Source organism: Apis florea, unplaced genomic scaffold (genome assembly GCF_048593485.1).
Source record: "Apis florea isolate Af1SG1 unplaced genomic scaffold, ASM4859348v1 contig_2293_pilon, whole genome shotgun sequence".
Lineage (NCBI taxonomy): Eukaryota > Metazoa > Arthropoda > Insecta > Hymenoptera > Apidae > Apis > Apis florea.
In genome coordinates this window covers 6,565,906-6,588,327 of record NW_028256554.1, presented here as the reverse complement: position 1 = coordinate 6,588,327, position 22,422 = coordinate 6,565,906, and the positions used below count along the sequence as shown (strand labels likewise).

At 35.0% G+C, this 22,422-nt stretch overlaps 1 protein-coding gene across 25 annotated transcripts in view; it reads left to right on the top strand.

The window, feature by feature from the left end:
- LOC100866500 (uncharacterized) overlaps positions 1-22,422 on the top strand; it is a 64,166-nt gene that overhangs the window by 1,964 nt on the left and 39,780 nt on the right. For 18 of the 25 annotated variants that reach the window (XR_015290891.1, XR_015290889.1, XM_086903995.1 and 15 more), the window contains exons 2-4: positions 620-793; positions 1,157-1,496; positions 1,604-1,784. Coding sequence is in view for 22 of the 25 variants with exons in the window: in XM_086903995.1 (XP_086760121.1) it covers positions 620-793; positions 1,157-1,496; positions 1,604-1,784 (695 nt within the window). In the remaining 3 variants the exon portion in view is untranslated. Of the gene's footprint in view, positions 1-619; positions 794-1,156; positions 1,497-1,603; positions 1,785-4,970; positions 7,451-8,542; positions 11,780-12,447; positions 14,089-14,794; positions 17,040-18,287; positions 20,152-20,372; positions 21,970-22,422 lie in introns of those variants that run through there. The other 7 variants (XM_086903998.1, XR_015290890.1, XM_086903984.1 and 4 more) reach the window with 7 other exon arrangements.

The following is a 22,422-nucleotide window of genomic DNA, read 5'->3' as shown; positions in this document are numbered from 1 at the left end:
TTGCCGCGCTTTTTTCCCTACCTTAACGTATTGCGAATCTACCCAAATTTTTCATCACCTGAATAGTATACCTTTGATATTTTCATTTCAAACGATGATTCGCAATGTGTTTCTCTATTTACAGCAACTATATAACTGAATAATCCTCTTTCTTTTCGACATCTTGTTTTCGACACCATTGTTTCTATTATAAAATGCCTATAATTAATTATTTATTTGTATTATTTAAAATAGTTTTATTAATTTATTTTTAATGTTATTATATTATACTTCAAAATCGCTTTTATAAAAAATTGAATTAATTTCACTTTTATATTTGAAATTTGAAAATACAATTTTTTATTTATAAAATTTAAATCATTAATTTTAATCAATAAATAAATATTCAATATATTTTTATTATATGTTTAAATAAATGAATATAAAGTATATTTTATTTTGATATATTTTGAAATTATTATCTAAAATTTAAAATTTTTATTTTATTGTTACATTGATTGTTAATTCATATTATTTATAATACTAATCATATTATCTATTATACTTTCCTTATTAAAATATTTTTATAAATAGGATATTTGTTGTAAATTATATTTTTTCTTTTTACATATGATTACAGCTTACAAGAGAAGATAAGTTACCTAAGAAGATATGCGATGATTGTGTGTATAAAGTAGAATTATTTTACCAATTTTGGAACACAACAGCAAACGCAGAAAAACAACTTTTGCAATGGCTAGGAGAAGTCAGTTTAGAAGACAAACAGGGTTATGTTACCAATGTTCTCAATCCGGTAATTTATTTTTCATATATATACATTTATTTCTATGTGTAACAAAATCTAAAAATAGACATTCTTTTATTTTTTGACATTCAGTTCCATGTTTACCTTAGTTACTGCTAGTGTTAATGATAAAAATATTTTAAATTTCATACTTTTGTAAGTTTTTTAATTGTTTAATGTATTGAATTTTGAATTTGCTATTTCTAATTTATTTTTATACTTAAAATAAATTTTAATAATTTTGATATATCTTGATGTATTGATATATTTGAAGGTTATATTAAGTTGAGTTATAAAAGATAAAAAATATTTTTATTTAATTATAAAATATTTGTAAATGATAAATAAATTTTACTCCTTATTCAATTACAGAGTGTAATGAAACAAGAACAGAGTACAGAGAACAGGTTAGATGGCAATGTGATGCAGCAAGTAGAGGAGCATCAAAACAATATGGGGATGGGTATGATGGATAACATGGGTTTGGGTATTCCCATGATAATATCCAGTGCTAATCAACAACAAATCACCTCAGTTCCTATGGACACCAGCAACAATTCTGTACAAACTATTCAGGCAGTACCTGGTCCAAGTTCACAAACTACACATAACCAAATACCACAGAATCAAACAAGCTCTACGCAACAAGAAGATGAAGAAGAAAGTAGTGAAGATGAAGAAAACTCTGACGAAGAATGTGATGGAGATGAAGGTAAGTATCGTAGCATTTATATTTTTTTATTATTATTTTTTTTTTTATAGAATTTTTTTGCTAAATGAATAAAAATAAAAATATTTAAATTTTTTTCTTTTTATTAGGCCTACCTGTAAAAGAAGAAAGTGAAGAAGATCCTAGCAATAGAACTATAGAGCCTACTACCTTTGTAAATGTTTCCTTGGCATGTGATGAAGCAGGTCCTTCAGGACTACAGCAACAGAAGATTTCAGATATGCCTGAGATGCCAATTCCACAGCCAGCTGATGGGGATCCCAAATCTGGGTGAGTCTTTTATCCATACTTTTATATTCCAAGGGCCAAAGGTGCCATTTTGTTGTGGAGATCACACACACTTACACAAACATTTTTATGACTTTTTTCTTTTCTTTTTTCTTTTCTTTTTTTTTCTTTTCTTTTTTTTTTTTTTTTCTTTTTTCTTTTTTCTTTCTACAAAATTAAAAGTTACATAACCTAAAATAAATTGATTTAGTATAATAATTTCTATTAGGAACATAAATCTATATCTATGATATTTCATATTATTTCATTTATAATTAATTTTTCTTTTTAAACTATAAATTATAAATTATTATTATTATTATTATGTCGAAAACATTTAACGTTTTTATATTAATTATTTTCTAAATATAGTTTAAATAATATTAATTCTTTTTTTTTATTTTTGTTATTGTTGATTATACATATTTTCTACAATTTTTCATTTTAATATTGAAATCCGTAAGAGTTAGTCACCTAATTCGAATGAATAAGGTGCAATAAGATAACAAGGTAAGTTAGTACACACCCCACAACCATCTTTGGCTCTCTGTATTTTGCAATTTGATTTCTTTCTTTTTTTTTCCTTCTTCTTTTTTTTTTTTTTTTTTTAATTTTAAGAATCTATCTCGTATTTTTATGAAATTACTTCATCGTATGTAAAACATATTTAGATAAAATATCAATTTTTTTTTATAAATATATTTATTTTATAAAACAAATTGCAAAATATCTGAATATTCCTTCATGTGATAGCATGTATTTAGAGTTCCTTTTAATAAGAATGATATAAGCATAAATATTGAGATTGTTCACGTAGAATGTTTTCACGAATCAATTTCATTACAATTTTCTTATTTAAATGAACTCTATTCTAGTTATTATTGATACATGTACAATAAATGAACAGAGGGATTTTACTAATTACATATTTGTTATTAACACTTTTATCAGTATTTTTTGTGTGTGTATGTAATTGAATCAGTTGTTTTATTGCACTTGACGCATAATGTATAGGTATTTAATCCTTCTGTTCAATTGAGAACCAGATGTTTACATGTTGTCAGTATCAATATCCCACGCTTACGTGAAGGCACAAAATGCCGCACACGGCCGACAATAGGCCGATCAAAAATCACAAACTAATATTTCGTAAGTTAACGTCACGATATGATAGATGCTTGGTGTATTTAAAAAATATCACCAAGCTATATTATAATTCGTAAAAAGAGAAAAAGAAAAATTCAAAATACCGTTTCTTGTCGTCTTCGTGCTTTCCAATGCCTACGCTTTTACATTATTGTCAGGACCACATAATTAATATATCGGCTAGTCTGTAAGTGCTATCATTCTGTTAATTGCGCACACAACTCGCTGATAAACTATGTGGTATTGTTGCCACGAGTTCGGTTTCAATCAATTACATTTACGAATCTGGCATCTTTATTAGATGTCACTTTAAAATAATCGAGTGTTTTACGATAAAAAGAAAGTTCATTTTTTAAAAAAAATGAAAGAGACACCAAAACAACTAGAGTAATGATTGTATCAAGATGTGATGAAGAATTGAAGAATTAATCATCGCGTGAAAAATATGAAGAGGATCTCAGGCATGTTGTTTAAGGCGAGTATCAAGTTTTTGCATATTTTGGAACTTTTGTTTTTTATCTAATAGTCTATAAGTATAATATATATATATATCGAATGAAGTTTATTATATATTATATATGTATATATATATACGCGATATTACCAAAGAATTTCGTGATTTTATTCTTTGGAATTATATAGCGCTCGTTTCAGCATAAGCTTTTCTAAGCTGATAATTCGACGCGCTTAAATCATACGCATATTTTAAATGCGCTGCATTAAATTGCGCGAATTATTTTATTCGGTTAAAAAAAAGCAGTCGAAATATTTTGTAAAATTAATTTACATTTTTCGACGCTTGCACAAAACCAGGCTGCGTTTACGCGCCAGTTAGAAAGTAAATTTCTGCGATTCATTCTGCATATTTTCTTTTTTTACGCGGTACATTTGCATCGATATATAAGAAATTAATATGGATGCATTATTTAATTGTACTTGCGTAACTTTTATCACGATTACGAGTAATGATGAAAAAAAGTGATTATAAACTTTGAAATATTTCTTGTTTCCATTTGTAAATTGTTACAGTGCATTTTCATCATATTTCTGTTTACATGATAACGTAAATGGACTTTCAAGTTAAGAATATTGAATACAAGAGAAATGTGTGATGGAAGAAGACAAGAAGAGACTATGTGGATATTGGATATCGGTTCAAAGGTGAGGATCTAATTCAATCATTTGATCTACTACATTAATTTGATCTCTCTAAAAATAATGTATCTTTAGTAAAAAAAATAATAATTTTTTAGTAAGGGTTTGCTTTCTTCTAACTTCTTTGCTGAGTTTTATAGCTTAACTTTTTTCTTCTGCTGGTTTGCTGTAGAAATCTTTAATTTCTTTCTTCGGTTTATGCCAATTACTTCATTGTGAGTCTAGAGATGTGAAAAGGCGAGAGATAGTTTAAGATTTAATTAAAATACGCGTATATTTTATTCTTTTTTAATTAGATTCATTACCGATTCATTTAACATAAATAAAGTAGTAAAAAGCATCACGAGCATAACGTTCTTATTTAACAGTTCTATATATACACAAAAATAATATATTTAAATTTTCAAAGGACAAGACAACTATATTTATCGTGTAAACTCCAAAGGTAAAGTGAAGATATATAAACATTGCTTTCTTTACGATCTTCCGAAACTTTATATTCTTATTTGAGGAGTATAATATATTCCTACAACATATAATATATTCTTCATATTAACGAGGAAGATCATGAAGATGTTAAAATAGAGAAACGATGACGACAAAACTCTCTAAGCTCGATTTGCACTTGCGCTCTCGTCGGCACTCTCTGTACTTCTGTGGAAAAGGAAAAGTCACAATGCCCAAGCACTTTGCACGGTCACTATAACAAAAGTTCACGCAGCGTGTATACTCTATATTCTCTCGCTTTTCTATCTTTACACACCACTGCCTATTTGCCTAAGAGAGAAAGCAAAGATCACAGGAACGAATGAAAAGGCGATGCCTATATCTTTCTATTGTGCCGGTGGTGTTCGCCGCTGCATTGTCCTTGGGTTTTGTCAATTTCAGGGAAGGAAGCGAGACGTTCGGCGGATTGTCGGGGATGCTACGTCAAATACTTTCGCCATCGCCCGAGACGGGAGACACCTGTTTACCCGTCACTTGTACTTTGCTTCAGAACAACACTATGTTCTCCAATCAATCGTCGATGATGTCCTCAACGTATCAAACCGTCCCATCCCACTTGCCATCCATTTGTTCCGATCAGATTCTCATGGATCACGTGCAGATAGTCACCGAATCCCATCCGTGTTCCACGTGTGGCCTTGAGTTTCGAAGCGCTCTGAAACTGAATTACCACATAAGAACCAGTCATTCGGCCTTGCCGGAGTTCGAGCACAACATAGAGAATCCGATGAGATACTCGTGCACCATTTGTTCGCGGACTTTCTTCGCTCTCAGTCATTTGAGGATGCACGAGGTCACGCATTCCGCGCCACCGGCAACCTCCTGCGCACCTGCGATGCCAACGATATCGACATCGGTGAACGTCGACAAGACGTTCGCCTGCGATCGTTGCCAGGCCAGTTTCCGGTATCGTACGTTATTCGAGCGGCACAGGAGGATGCACGAGGTTGGCCAGGAGAAGCCTTACTCCTGCCCTAGATGTTTGATGCGCTTCGAGACCCGAAATTTGTACAATCATCATGCGAAAACTCACAAGCCGGGCAACGATAGGATAACCGACACCGTAGTAGTGTCTTCCGGTGATCCGGTCACTAGCAGTATTAGCGGTACCATTGCGTCGACCAACAAATCGGTACTCTCCTACCCGTGTGACTCGTGCTCCAAGCAATTCGCGAGCATCGAATCATTGACCACCCATAAGGCTGTACATAGGTCCAGACCGCTCGTGTGCGACGTTTGCGGCAAAGGTTTTACACACCGCAAGTACTACGTGGTGCATCAACGTATTCATACGGGAGAGAGGCCGTATCTTTGTGCCATGTGTGGGAAGTCGTTCACTCAAGCATCCACGCTTACCGTCCATCGCCGATATCACACGGGAGAACGTCCTTATACGTGCACGTTGTGCGGTAAAGGATTCGTTACCAGAACCATCATGCTGAATCATATGAAAAAGCATTGAATCGAATCGTTATCGTTATTGGTTCGATAAGAAAAAAATACTCATCGATTCGGATTCTTTTTTTACGAAAGTTCATGAATATTTTTTTTTTCTTTTTCTCTCTCTCTCTCTCTCTCTCTCTCTCTCTCTCTCCCTCTCTCTCTCTCTCTCTCCCTCTCTCTCTTTCTCTCTCTTTCTCCTTTTTCCTTTTAACGTTATTATCGTTTATTATCTGTTGGTTAAAGTTCATCTTGTCGATGATAGTGCGAAAATACTTTGTATTCATTTCTAGTCTATTTCTAGAAATAGAAATTTATTTTTTTTTTTTTCCTTTCTCGTTTTAAGAACATTTTTCTTTGTGAAATTTTTCTTTTCTTTGGTAATGAATATAATTTCTTCGTAGAAAAATCACTCGCAAAGTGCCTCAAACTTGCTTATATAAATAATAATAGATGATCATTATTAAATTATTGTGCATACTACGAAATTATATATATATATCTAGTCAGAATTATCTCGCGAGGTTCAAACGATAGTAATTTATTGCATTTTCAAATTCAGACGAGTTTGTTAATAAGTAGCAAGAATGCATAAAAGAAATGATTAATTGATTAATCTTATGTGTAATATGCATGTCGTCACTGTGATACTGTTTGTTCGTGTATATCCTGAATATTTTAAATGATAGGATATCTTTTACGATTATTAGAATCTCGCAATTCCGTTCAGAGATATTAGTTTCAAACGCGAAATTTGCTTCAACTAAAATTAGTACCTGTTTAACGAAGTAACATTTTAATGTGCCTAAAAGATAGAATTTTTGAAAAATTTTAATCGATAGAATGGAAAAAAAAAAGACATTTTACATAGAAGAGCTAATTATAACTAAGCAATTGCGTATATATATATATATATAAATATATATATATATAGTGTTAAAAAGTTATTTGATGTTAAAATATCGTTACAATAGATAGAGAAGTATTAGCATCTAATTAATGTACGATTAATATGATTATTTTAAGTAATTTTTTTTCTAAATCGATAGATGAAAATGATATAGTTAACGATTCAGAGCATTAACGAATTCATGTGCCTCTAAATAATATAAGTACAGGGTCACTATATATATTATAAATATCGTAAAACGTAAGTATGAAGACGCTTAAATATTTCTATGTAACTTCGTAAAAACAAGATCTCTGCTATTGATATTAATAACATAGTTATAATTAATCGTTGGACGTAATCGTTACTAAAAAATTTCTAAAAATTTTATCACTCTTGAATGTAATTTTTTTTGTCTAATTAAAGTTTTCAATGTTATTAGACAGTTTTGTATAACCATTTTGAAATAGTATTTCTTCTTTTATTTTTACATATTAATAATCTGTATTTAATTATACTAAAACGAAAAGATATGTTCATATAATTATTTTTAATAATAAATTCTGATGTTTATCGTTGAGTTTAACAAATTTTAATTATCTTTTAAGATGTAGTCTTTGTAAATTGTTGTTTGTGTAATTTTGATGTTGAATAATTGATATAAGAATTGAAATTTTTTTTATGTAGAATAGTTATTTATGATTTTTTTTTTAATTTTGTAAACTCAAAATTACATATAAATCTTGATGTTAAACAAGGTTGTATTATATAAATTATTTATCTGCGAGGATTTTTTTTTTTCTTATAAAACTTAATTTTCTATGATAACGATTAAATTTATTGTCGTCTATATTTGGTTATAAACTCAAGTATTAATTCAAGATGGCGGATATGATGTGATTGGACCGTCGGTAAAACAGTACAGCATGTGGTAAGTGTATAATAGAGAATCCATATATTAAAATATATATATATATACAATCGTGTTATGATACAATTATAAATTATCGTGTGATTTTTTAAATATTTAACGATATTATTCTTGTTATGATACAAATATATTGCAATTACTGACTAATATAACTTTTGCAATTACTGATTATGTACGAACGGTTATTGTAAAAACTTTTCTAGCTAATGTTTTTATTTATTAATTTGTATAAATACCAAATATATTTTGATTACTGAGTTTGGTAAAATGCTACGCTAAATCAAGAAACTCGATTTTGACGAATATTGAAAAGATTCTGTGGAAGTATATTACAATACCATTACGTAATATATTTCCTAAATTGATATTATTATTATTTGTATTAAAATAAACGCATTTAACGTGCGTACATTGTATAAATTTTTACGGGTAGCAAAAGATTTCGAACGGTAAGAACAGAGGGAAAAAAAAAAAAAAAAAAAAAGAAAAGAAAAAAAAATACTGGAAAGCACTGAGGCACTTTATGAATCTCGTATATATATATTTGTTTAAACATATATTTGTCCCTCCCCCTAAAATTTGACGAAATTATGACACTTGAAACTCCTCGAAAGGAAAGAGAAGTAAAGTAATATCGATCGAATGCAAACGATACGTTGATTGACCTACGTTTTGTGTCTCTCTTCTTTCCAGATATTTTACAACAAAGGTACCGATGCTAGCTCAGGATCAGCAGGAATGCAGCCCGAACGAGATGTTCAAACAAGAGGAAGATACGGAACAGCTGCTCATCGCAAATCGTTTGCACGTGCCGAGCGTGGAGAATACGGAGATAATCATCACCGATGGTATCGTGCAGTGCGATCTCTGCGGAGACGGTTTCGTTTCCGAGCATGCTCTGGCGCTCCATTTAAAAGTTCACGAACAGGACGAGGTGCAGGTGCAAGACGACCAGTTTGTATGCGAGCACTGCGGTTGCAGTTTCGCGAAGATGTCCACGTTCAAGGAGCATCAAGCGGAGCACGAAACTAACGAGAGTTACGTTTGCGAGACGTGCGACTATGTTATGGAAGATAAAGAAAGTTTGATCGCTCATCAGAAGCAGCACAACATTGAGTACGAGTGCGAGATTTGCGGCGCGAGTTTCGATTCTTCCGCCGGTTACGAGGAACACCAGGCGGTGCACTCGGACGAAAAACCGTTTCAATGCGAGATATGCCACGCTCCGTTTCGCTATCGTCAAGGTTTGCGATTGCACGCGAAGCTGCACCAACCTGATTACGTGCCACCGCAGAGGAAGCATCACTGCGAGCTCTGTAATAAACGGTTTTCCAGAAAACAGGTGTTGCTGGTGCACATGAAGACCCACGGGAACGTGGGGCCCCAGAACGAATACATTTGCCCGGTTTGCGGCAAGGCTGTGTCCAGTAAGACTTACTTGACCGTGCATTTACGAAAGCATACAGGTGAGAAACCACACGTTTGCGATCTCTGCGGCAAAGGATTTATCTCGCAAAATTATCTGAGCGTGCATCGGCGCACGCATACGGGTGAAAGACCCCATAAGTGCACCCACTGCGAGAAACGATTCACCCAACGAACCACCCTGGTGGTGCACCTCAGAGGTCATACCGGCGATCGACCGTATCCTTGCACGTGTTGCCATAAATCTTTTGCCTCGAAAACGATGTTGAACTCACACTTAAAGACTCACGCTAAACAGAGTGCGCGGCAACAACAGGAGCAACAGCAGCAGCAACAGTTGAAACAGGAGCAAGAGGTCCAGCATCAAGAGCAGTCTCTTGACACGATAACTATATTGTTACCTAGTTAGGATATTCCGTACGATTAACGAATAATTATTCTGAAACGATTACCGAAGGCCTTGTAAAAGAGTTTGTCCACTTGTAAGGAGAAAGTTACTTATGGTTACTATATATATACGGCTTATAGCATGGTGGGGTATTTGTATTATTTATGATCGAAAGAGGGATAGATATTTTAATCAGTCGTGATTGTTTATTTTTATACAATGATGGAATTGTAACAGAGGAACAATTAAGATGTTGAGAAAGATATTTCGTGTTAGTGTTTGAAGCATTTATTACGCACATATATAGTTCACGATGAATCACTGTTCACATTCTTGATATTCATTGAATGAATTGAAACATAATTCTTGAATAATAAAACCATGTTTCAAGTTTAACTTTTAATGAGATAGGATGACATAATGTGCTGCTATGTACGAGTTCCTCGCTAACATGTTTGAAATAACGTACGTTTATGTCTCGGCTCAATGCTGTTTTATTGCATCTTGGCCATATAGATAGATAGGCATCGAAATTGGTCAACTTGTAAGGCAAGATGAAGATATAGTGATACTCGAGATTATTCGTTGGATAGATTGGATGGTTAGAAGATGGTCAATTTACAGGGCTAGAGAGAGAGAGAGAGAGAGAGAGAAAAAATTGGCCAAGATGCAAAGCATTCCTGTAGTAATTTTCTACTATTCTTTTTTTATATTTGCATTTAACCTTTTTATACTACGATCGATTTTGCATAATTATTATGCAAAATTTAAGACGAATTCCATTTTATTAACACATTCAAACGAAGTTAATTGTAAGTTAACTGTCTCCTTTTTCCTTTTGTAACATTAACATGCAAAGATAGAATACGAAAATTGTAAATCTGCATATAATAGTTCTTACCGATGTTACATCTTCTTATAAAAATTTCACGTTTTATACTTCATTCTCGCGCAAGCGTTGAGAGAAATTTTTTATGTAGAATTTTATAGAACCAACCGTCCACGCTTCGATAGGTTTTATATTTTTCCTGAATACTCAATCTTATTTTATACGCACATACATTGATTTACCACTTCTTCGTAAATATTATATATGTATAAAGTTATAAGCATAGAATTTTGCAAGAGGTGCTTTAAATTAGTAATTGATAAATATACGATAGTGCCTTAGTTGTTATATGCGGTATAATTTCCGCGAAGAAGAAAAAGATAAAAAAGAAAAATATATATTTAAGATAGATCCGAATTAACGAGTTATAAACTCTGAAAAATTATAAATTGAAAAAAATATTGATATTGATAGATCCATTGATATAATTCATTGTTTCGATTTCAAATGATTAAATACTATCTACGCTTTTAATAAAATGCAAATTGAGCGTAAAAACAATCACAAACTATTATAAACGAATAGGATTATATGATGAAATGGTACTTCAATTTGTGATAATAACATTTTTTTTCGTTAAGTGTACGAGATAATGATTATGATATATATATATATATATCATATATATATATATATTAATTATTCTTAAGAAACAATTTCTTCTAATTAAACGTTACATTGTTTCATGACAATTTTTCTTAATTTATAATGTAAGTATAGATAATTTAGTGAACGTCTTATTTATCGCATAGCTTTTCCTTTATGTTGCCTTTATGTATTTGGTATAGAGAAAGGGGAAAATATTTTTTTTGTTTTTTTTTTTTTTTCGTTTTTTTTTCTTTCTTTCTTTCTTTCTTTCTTTTTTTTTTCTTTCTTTTTTTTTTTTTTATCTATTGTCATAACCAATAATTGTAGTGTGATATGTCACTTAGATTATTAAATGTAGATAGTATTACAGTTATAATATCCGTAACATTTTAAGATTTGCATTTTTATCGATAAAACGAATGAAAGTTGACTTAAATTTATAGTTCTATCTAATTCCTTGTGTATGCAATAGATTTTGTATATAAATCAGGAATATCGTGTGTGAATCGAATGAATGTATGATATCGCTAATCTATTTCAATTATTTCTACTCTATCCAATCATTGTTTATTATCCCAGATCAGGTAGTCGATAGTCTTCTTTTGTAAGCAAATTCATATAAAATAAACAATATAGTAAACATCTTGTTTCATGCATTGCAACAAATTACCGACTCGATTCTTTTGTTTGTATCGCATTTGATTCGGACGATAAACGAAAGTTCTCAACAGTAAAAAAAAAAAAAAGAAAAGAAAAAAAGAACAACGCGAATATTGCATTAAAATCTGTACAACAAAATCTTAACGATCTTTCGTTTCACAAGTTACACCGTTCTGCTTGTTCACGGCTGTGTGCATTTTGTGCAACGTGTCTACGAAAAACAATTCTTTCGTCTTCTCGTATCGCTTGTCCGAACGATTGATTGAAAATCGAAGGGATCCGCTAACGAATCAAATCTGATCTGACTTGGCTTTTTTTTACAGTAAGTAGCTTCACCTTCTTTCAATACACTGTGAAAAAACTGTCGTCAACAACAACATCATAAATCGCTCCACTCGATGACGAACTCGACGAACTCATAACTCTCCAACGAAGATTTTCATCCTTCCCTTATAATCGACGGGTTATAAAAGATAAAATTCTCAGGCACAGAATCATCAAGTACACAAATTTTGAACTCCGCCCCTTCTCGACTCGAGCCTTGTTCAAATAACACATCATCATAGCTCCCCTCATTAGCGTTCTCGTTCCGTGCGTGAAGGAAGCGTCCGATTACAAGGCTGCTCACGCTGTGTTGTCTTTTTGCAGAGCGAAAAACGTGAAGACGATAGCAGCCAAGCCGAATCAATCTCGCGAGCCTAGATCGTCCAACGAGGAAGATCGGTTTGTCGTTGTCGAGGAGGGTGTCGATAACGAGTCGTGCGTTGTCGAGGAGGAGGAGGAGGAGGAGGAGGATGCCGCGGCATCGTGTCGATGCGAGTCGTGCGACGAAGATTTCGCCACGGAGGCTGCTCTGTTGGTGCACAGAACCGAGCGTTCGATCCTTCGAACTCGGGAGGCGTTGAGAAAGGCCGAGAAGAAATACACTTGCGACTCGTGTTGCGAGAGTTTCGCGAAGAAGGTGCAGTTGTTCAAGCATCGGCGAGGTCGGTGCAAAGAGTCGGCGAGGGGCGTGGAAGGGAAGCAGCGCAGGGGAAAGGAAAAAGCGGTGAAAAGGGAGGAGCAGAACGTTTCCTCGGTTGGCCCGATAGAGTGCAACGTGTGCCACAAGGTGTTCAAGAAGAAGAAGTACCTGAACGTTCACAAAACGTTGCACGGGGCACCCCATATATGCCACGTGTGCGGCGCGAAACTCACCTCGGAATATTACTTGAAAATACACATAAGAAGGCACAACAAGGAGTTCACCGAGTTCTGCCAGATCTGTAACAAAGGGTTTTATCTGAAGGCCACACTGAAGACGCACATGAGCGTGCACACCGACGACAAGCCTTGCACGTGCGAGATTTGTCACAAGTCTTTCGGTAATCGGGTCTACCTGAGAAGTCACATGAAGATCCATAGCCAGCCCGAGAACAGGAGGAAGTACAAGTGCGAGATATGTGGATTCGAGACGTTCTACAGCTACTGTTACAAGGAGCATCTTTGGACTCACACGGGGGAGAGTCAAGTGGCATGCGAGGTTTGCGGGAAATTGATCAGGAGGCAGTACATGAAAATTCATATTAGGATACACACTGGAGAGAAACCGGAGGTCTGTGAATATTGCGGGAAAGCGTTTAGCTCGAGGAAGTATCTGATCAAGCACAGAAGAACCCACACCGGCGAGAGACCTTACAAGTGTAAAATTTGCGAGAAACGTTTCACGCAACGGGGCACCCTGAGCGCTCATTTGCGCCGACACGAGACCGCCAAATGAGGAGAGAGGGTGTTTTCCTTGAATTGATTTTAGTAATAATAAAATTATTACTACCAACCCCTTTGTTTCGTTGTCACTAAGATGGTTGATTAATTTGAAACTAATAATAAACTTAATACTATTGGTTTTGGTTAATTAATTTATACAGGAAATCGTTCATTCTTATTCTCGTTGAAAGCAAGAGAACATCGAAGTTAACATAATATTTTGAAAAATATGGATTTTGATTTTTCATAGTATTGTTAAATTTCTGCTGCTAATAATAACTTGATATTCTTTTATGATCGGTGTTTGTGGTCGTTTGTATCGATTGTATAAATTGTATAGATTGCAAATATTGCAAGAACAGTATCGAGTTATAGAAATTAATTAGGGTAAGAAAATGCTTTTCTTTCGTATCGTTTTATGAGTGTTTTAATTATACCAATTTTAATTTTTGCCATGGATTGGTTGAGTTATATTAGTTTGTAACACGACAAAATGCATATATTGTATATAATGTAATAAAACTCGTTCTACGTATATTATTATATTGCTTGTAATATTTTTATATCTTGCAATTCATAAGGACAATATTAAAGTATTCGATTTAATCAAAATGTGTATCTACAACGATTATGATTAGTTTTCTTAGAAATCAGAATTAAAACTACTTTAATGGATTAGTACATTTGTTACTTCAAATGCTTGTATACGAAACAAAGTTATTGGTAAGTAACACATCTTTAAACAAAAAAGAATAATAATCTCGATATTATATTAGATTTTGAAAATCTTTTAAACAATTCGTGTAAAAAATTACGAAACTATATATATTAGAGAATCTTAATTAATTATCTTTCTGAAATTCTATTCGATCAATTTATCTATCACGATCCAATATTAAACTAATGTTTTACATAAATACATATATTTTACGACATAATATTTCATTTTTTTTTTTTTTTTTTTTTTAATTTCAATCTTACAAAAGAGTTCAAAAATATTGCCCAAAAGAGTTTCCAAGTTTCTCTTCTTTCAAAGCGTGTTACGACGTAACCGATATTATGCCATCGAAATACCGCACAGAGAAGAAATACTGCAATTAGTACATTCGTTCGAATGGAAAGGATCTTCTTCTTCTTCTTCTTCTTCTTCTTCTTCTTCTTCTTCTTCTTCTTCTTACCCGACACGCTTGTCACCTTCTTATTTACTCTCTGACGTGTTTTACGTGTTAACGATTATTGTCCGTTACAGGTGCGAGGAGCTCGAACTCGTGGAATCGAAAATAGAACAAATAGAAACTCTCGAGGACATGGAGCTGGTCAAGTATCAAAACGAAATCTGCAGCGAAAGCATCACAGTTGAAGAATTCGAAGAGATCAGCCATCAGGAAATAGTGACCACGGATTCGTTGGAGGAATCCGACGACACGGATATGAAGCTTGTTCTAGAGGAGGAACAACAACAACAACAACAACAACAACAGGGAAATCTTAAGAGCTTTAAATCGAGCAGAAGGTGTACGGTGATCTACGAATGCGACGTGTGCAACAAGAGGATGCGGAAGAGGCTTCAATTCTTGAAGCACAGGCAGGATCACGAGAGGAACGACGAGATGGTTGATCGTTGCGAGGAATGCGACAAAACGTTCCCCGACGAGGAGAAGCTGAAGAAGCACATGATCAAAGTACATCAGAAAGAGAAACCCTTTCAGTGCGTGCTTTGCAACAAATGCTTCAAAACGGAAGAATTCTTGAAGACCCATCTGAAGCAGCACAACAAGCGGTTCACGTGCGACATCTGCGGTATCTCGAAGGTATCCGGCTACGATTTGCGACTGCACAAGAAGAAGCACAACGAGGAGTACGTGACTCATTGCGAGATATGCGGTAAAGGGTTCTATACGAATCAAACGTTGGAGAGACACCTGCTCACCCACACTGGGGAGAAACCGTTCGTCTGCAAGATTTGCAACACTCCTTACGCGAGCGCCGCTTATCTAAACACGCACATGAAGTCTCACGGCGAGCGGGAGAAGCACAAATGCAACGTGTGCAACTTCGAGAGCTACTGGAAGGCGGCTTTGAAGGTGCACCTCAAGATACACACGGGGGAGAATCTCATCACTTGCGAGATTTGCGGCAAGTTGGTCTCGAGCAAAGCTTATCTGCAGATCCATATGCGTATACACTCGGGGGAGAAGCCGCATGTGTGTGAAGTGTGCGGGAAAGCGTTCAGCGTTCGAAAATATCTGATTGTACATTTAAGAACGCACACAGGTGAAAGACCTTACGAGTGCAAGGTGTGCCAGAAAAGATTCACGCAGCAGGGTTCGTTAAATTCGCACATGAAGTCGCATCACGAAAGAAAGTGAACCTCGTGTATATGTGTGTGTTGTTGAGTATGCATGAAAATTAGATTATCGTGAAGAAATTGGTGTTCGAGGATGAGAGAGGTGCGTGCACTCGTTCTCCTTGCAATTATTAGATTTTTGATATAATAGGTAGAACCTGGTAAAGAATATTTATATAAGACTTGGTCGGAGAAAATTGATTAGGTGTATTGTAAATGTTAAGAGATTTTTATGTATCGGCTACTATGGTGAATTTTTTGCAAGATGTTTCATTCTACTTCAGAAAATTCATTGAATATTCATTGTTTATTGTATATATATTTCTATTGTTATATTAATTTTTAAAAATGAAATTGTTTACTTTGATTTTTAAAATTTCTATTATTATTAAAATTATTATTATTATTATTATTATAATTAGTGCACTCATTTGTATGTATTTATAAAATTTAATCCTTAATATTGTACTTGAAAAGAAATTACATTTTTTCAATGATTTTAGCAATGATAAAATGTTACAAAAAGTTTAGCATGGTAGCCATCGCAGTGTTATGATAAATTTTTGTAATTGCTACTTTTTACTCAGGTTTATCCTGTATTTTTCAAATCGTATTTTTTACGAAACAAACTGATATTAGTAAGATTTTTCTAACAGCTTTACACGAATGGAATTATTACATTATAAAGCGACGTAATAAAATGATCGATAAACTGCATTAGCAAGCAGTTTTATAATTAGCACAAATTAAATTTAAAAATTAATTACGATACAATGAATTGCAATGAACGAAAGATTGATCATTGAATCAAAGAGATAGAATATCAGATAATTTTGTAGTAAGACTGCTTCTGATTTCAATATCAATATTTAAATAGCTCAAACAATTTAAAATTATTTTTACCTTAACAATAGAGATAATCTCGACATAGAAATAATAATTGTATCTTAGAATCTCGCGATATAAAAGGTGCCATAATATAAAAAATGATTCTAAAAGGAAAAATTAATTTTAACAAAATTAAATATAAAATTATATCTCGTTCGCGTACATTTTTATGTTCTTGTTTAATAATTTTTTAATAGAAACGTATATATAAAAAAAATATATATATATTGGAATATATATATATATATACAATTAGCAATATGATAAAAATAAGAGGATGATTTGTGTACAATAGTAAGAATATAACAAAAATAGAATAAAACTTGCAGCATGATAGCAATCTATTTTGTTAATTAATTATGTACGAATTATTTGCTAAAAGTATAAACAAACATGAAGAACAATTTATATTTAATAAATTTCGTGTTTATATGGATTTAAATTTATTAAATTCATCATTGATTTATAACAAAGACAATTATTATGCAGTTAAACGATTATGTATCGTGGTGATACAATTTTAAGAATTATATTGTAATACGCATATAATTAATCTTTTTTTTTTTTGTTTGTTTGTTTTCGTTAACTTTTAATACATTTGTACAACTTTTCATGTAAATACACATCGTCCAAGTTAATGACGCACATTATAGATAAGCGAAAATTTATCTCTTTATGCGAATAAACTTATTTTTTTATGTATTATGCGCGATATATATATATATATATATATACGTATACATATGATTCTGTGTTCATCTTTTATATTTTTATTTTCTAAAGAGTATTTTTTAAGGTGTATACGAAATATGATAATGGAAAAGATTATCTTGAGAAAGAAGATTGAAAAATACAGTAAAAATTTTTACAACACAAAATTTGTATACAATAATCCCGCTTTTCTTAGAAATGTACAAAAATTTTATTGAATATTAAGATGATATTGAAACAATTTTTATTTATCGCGAAAATGTCTTTTCGAAGGGAAGAACAACGAGTTTATAAATTATCTTTGTTAATCAAAAAAAGAAAATGATATATTATAAAAAATTATATATATATATATTCATACTATATATTCATACGAGCAACGAAATACAGACATTTTATCCTTACAAAAACTGTATTATTTCAACAAGAAACTTTATTTTATTCGACGAAAAAGATTTATATTTTTGTAAATAACGCACAAAATGATTTTTTAGTTCGAATTGTACAAGATTCAATCGAAGAAGAAAGAAGAGGAGAAGTAATTCGAAAAACCATTTCGCTCTTTATGCTCTATATATATATATATATATATATATAAAACATATGTTCAGTGTATATTTCGTCAAATGTAAATCAAGCTAAAATATTCGTTAATAAAAAAAAAAAAAAAAAAAAAAAAAGAAAGAAAACAAGTACCTTCCGCAATAAAAAAAAAAATCGAAAGTTGTCGTTAGATCTAAATGAATAAAATAAGAATCGCTATTGACGACACTTTTTTTTTTCATTTTCTTCGCAGATCGCCATCGATTACGAGGATCGAACCATCGTTCGAAGATATGATCACGGAAAAATCAGTGATAGTATTTTCGATGTTAAAAGAAGAGGACCACCGATCGACGAATGAAACACGACGGAAATACGACGAAAATTCGGAACGTTTCAACGCCAATATCGAAGAACGTTCTCGCGTAACTTCGAACGAGCAAGAGTGTAAAGGGACGTCGAAAGAAGAGGCGACTTCGACGAGGCAGCAGACGTTCTATCAGTGTCAAATATGCAGGAAACTTTTCAGGACGAAGAATCTGTACGAGGGCCACCTGGTGTCGCACAGCGACGCTCGACCGTATCAGTGCGACATTTGTGGAAAATCGTTCAAAAGGAGCAACACTCTAACCGTCCACAGAAGGATCCACACCCGGGAGAAGAACTTCGTGTGCGACGTGTGCGGCCACGCGTTCGTCCAAGCGTTCCAGCTGACCATCCATCAGAGGCGCCATTTCGAAAAGTACACGAGATACTGCGAGATCTGCAAGAAAGGATTCTTCACGAACGCCGAGCTCCACGGTCACATGAACGTGAAGCACGGTGCCAAGGAGCACGTGTGCCAGAATTGCGACAAGTCGTTCCCTAACAATCACAGCCTGGTGAAGCATCTCAAGTTTCACGACCCGAACTTCAAACCTGTGAAGCATCAGTGCGAGTTCTGCGGGAAGACGTTCGTCTACAAGAATTCGTTGGTGTTCCACGTGAAGACCCATATGGGCGAGAACAAGCACACGTGCCATCTCTGCGGCAAATCGGTGTCCTCCAAGGGATCCCTCCAGGATCATCTCCGTCTTCACAGCGGGGAGAAGCTGTTGATCTGCGACATCTGCGGCAAAGCTTTTCGCAAGAGGAGCACCTTGGTTGTTCACAAAAGGACTCATACAGGGGAGAAGCCGTACAGTTGCGACACGTGTGGGAAATCGTTCACCCAACATTCCACGCTGGTCGTTCACAAACGATATCACACGGGCCAAAGGCCGTATCATTGCGAGTTTTGTACAAAATCGTTCGTTTCCAGGTCGTCTTTGAACGCTCATAACAAAGTGCACGCGCAAGTGAACGCTGCTACTACTACTACTACTACTATTACTACTACTATCACGGTGAATCAAACGGAGTGAACGAAGGTTTTCTCTTTTTTTTTTTTTTTTTTTTTATGATATTATTGGTGGATATAATAAAAAGCTACGTTTTTTTCAAACAAAAAGAAAAGAAGACTTTGAAAATAAGTCTTTGAATTCATATTTGGATACACAAAGTTTTTGAAGAAGGTTGTAATTTTAGATGCTACTTTACTACCTGATCGATAAATTTATTTCGATTTTTTTACCACATATATAAAGATCGATAGAATGTAATTTTGTACATGTACATACGATAATTGGCTCGATAATTATATCGAAGGAATTTTTTTAACGGTGCCAAAGTTATAATCTGAAATTTTTTTTTCAGTTATATTTTTATACGTTTCTTTAACCCGAGAATGTAATCTCGTTTTACAGTTCCGCCTCTTTTTTAATAATATGTAAGGATGTATATAATAACGTTCTTGTTTATATTTCTTTTTACAGTATTACAGCATTTTACTTGTACAAAAAATGTAGTTTACAGCTGGGAGGGGAGCAAAAGGATCGTCCGATCTCCGAATGAAGTTGTAAATCGTTTTTTTTCCTTTTTTTTCTTTTTCTGTGGAACAACATATTTTTCCAAGTTACTTAATCGTCGTTTCTCAACTGTACAACTCTCTTGTTAAATAAAACGAACATGTTTGACATCGTCACCAACGATAAACACTGTGTTGTTATAGAAATAATAATTTCTACGAAGCACCGATACCACATTTTTTTCATTTATCATCGATCGTCGATCTCTAACAAATTTATCCGCCCTATCATTTGCCAATTTTTCCCCGGTCAGGGGAAAGATTCTCTTGAGCTCGCTTGCAGGTATTCGATTCGAGAAAATCCGCTTTCCGGGCGCGGAAAGACTGCTGCGTTTATCAAACGAGGGTTATCGTCCCGATACTGATCCGTCCCTTCGAATTTTTACATTTCAGGTACAACCAGCTACCTTTCTCCGAAGAGTATTACCCGATGGCGATGTTGACGAAGCTCGAGCTGGTGAAGAAGGACGTGGACGCCACGTCGCCTGTAAAAACGGGAGACACGGACGTTGCCAACAACTCGCCCTTTCCACCCGTGCTGAACCCGGAGCAAAGCTTCATCAAGCAAGAGGTGGCGGACGAGATCGACGAGGAGGATCTGCCCCTCGCCTACCACTGCAAGATATGCGGCGTGTTCTTCGCCTCTCAGGCGTTACTCGACAATCACGAGATCGAGCACAAGAGCAAACGGAAGAACACTTGCAACCAGTGTGGAAGGGTGTTCAGAACGTACGTGAACTTGCGCAAACACATGAAGAAGCACAACGGGCGGAAAGGCGGTGGTGGCCGCAAGGCGAGCAACAACGCGTCCACGGTTGCCAACCGTTCCAACATAAAGGTGAAGAAAGAGAAGCCCGAGATGGAGTTCATCTGTAAAACGTGCAACAAGGTGTTCAGACACAAGAGCAACTATCAGAAGCACCTGATGCGGCACACGGTCGGCGACCTCACTTGCAAACACTGCCCCAAAAAGTTCCGCCTGTTCCGCGACCTGACCAGGCACGAGAAGACCCACTTCTACCCAAGCTACATGTGCAAGGAGTGCGACTACGAGACCACGGTGTTGGCCGCACTGAGCATCCACATGCTCCGGCACACCGACAAGAACGATCTGCCCTTCCAATGCAACGACTGCGACAAACGTTTCCGCAAAGCGATCGATCTGCAGGAGCATTACAACATACACTCGGGCGACAAGCCTTTCGCCTGCCAGTTGTGCGGGACCGCCTTCTATCTCAGACGACAGCTCTCCGCCCATTGCAGACGCATGCACCCGGAGATGAAGGCGAACAAAGTGACGAGCACGGCTTGCGATATCTGCGGCCGAGTTCTCGCCACCAAGAGATCCTTGTTCCGGCACAAGGAGAGCCACAACCCCACGAAATTGTACCTGTGCGATTACTGCGGCAAGAGTCTGAGCAGCGCGGAACATTTGAAGAAGCACAGGCGCATCCACACAGGGGAGAAACCGTACGTGTGCGACATCTGTGGCAAAGGTTTCACCGATTCGGAAAATCTCAGGATGCACAGAAGGGTGCACACAGGGGAGAAACCGTATAAATGCGACCAGTGCCCGAAAGCTTTCTCGCAGAGGTCGACGTTGACCATCCACAGGCGGGGTCACACGGGAGAACGGCCCTACGTGTGCCAGATCTGCAATCGTGGTTTCTCGTGCCAGGGCAACCTGACGGCCCATCAGAAGTCGACCTGCGTGTAAACACGAGAGCGCGAGTGCCTTCTTCGTCGTCGTCGTCCAGGGTTAGAACTTTGAGGAGAGGAGGAGGAGGAGGAGGGGATCTCGAGAGTGTCGAGTTGTGTGCTGATTCTATCGAGACTGCGTTGGTCACCGCGTCTGGTGGTGCTGATAGAACATTTGCAGGAACGTTTTTTATGATCGCGCGACTGTGCAAGAAACGACGATGAAAACGAGAGAGAAGTGTGTGGATCATGGATTAATCTCGACCGATGAAGATTAAGAATTAAAGAAGCCGTACGAAATCGATCAAATGAATCTTCTTCTCCTTTTTTTTTTTTTCTTTTCTTTTTTTAATTTTTTTCTTCCTTTTTTTTTTTTTTTTTCTTTTTCTTTTTCTTTTTTTATACATATAGCCCACGATACCTTTTGTCAATCGTGTATAATTGCATTGCATTTGCGACTGAAATTGTATTATTTGTTTATTGTTACGATGTTCGATGATTCTTTTTGAAATTCTTTATTGTTTTAATAGCGTTAAGAACAATAACGTTTCTTCGTAAGGCAATTATTATTTTTTCTCGATTAGTCGCTCTCTTCAGCTGTGTAACATCAATTTAAAATTCATGTGTTGTACAGCAAACAATTTCTACGATTTCGTTTCGATTAATACTTTCGCTGTTACTGAAGTATATATATATATATATATATATATATATATATATATATATACACACACAATCCGTGCTC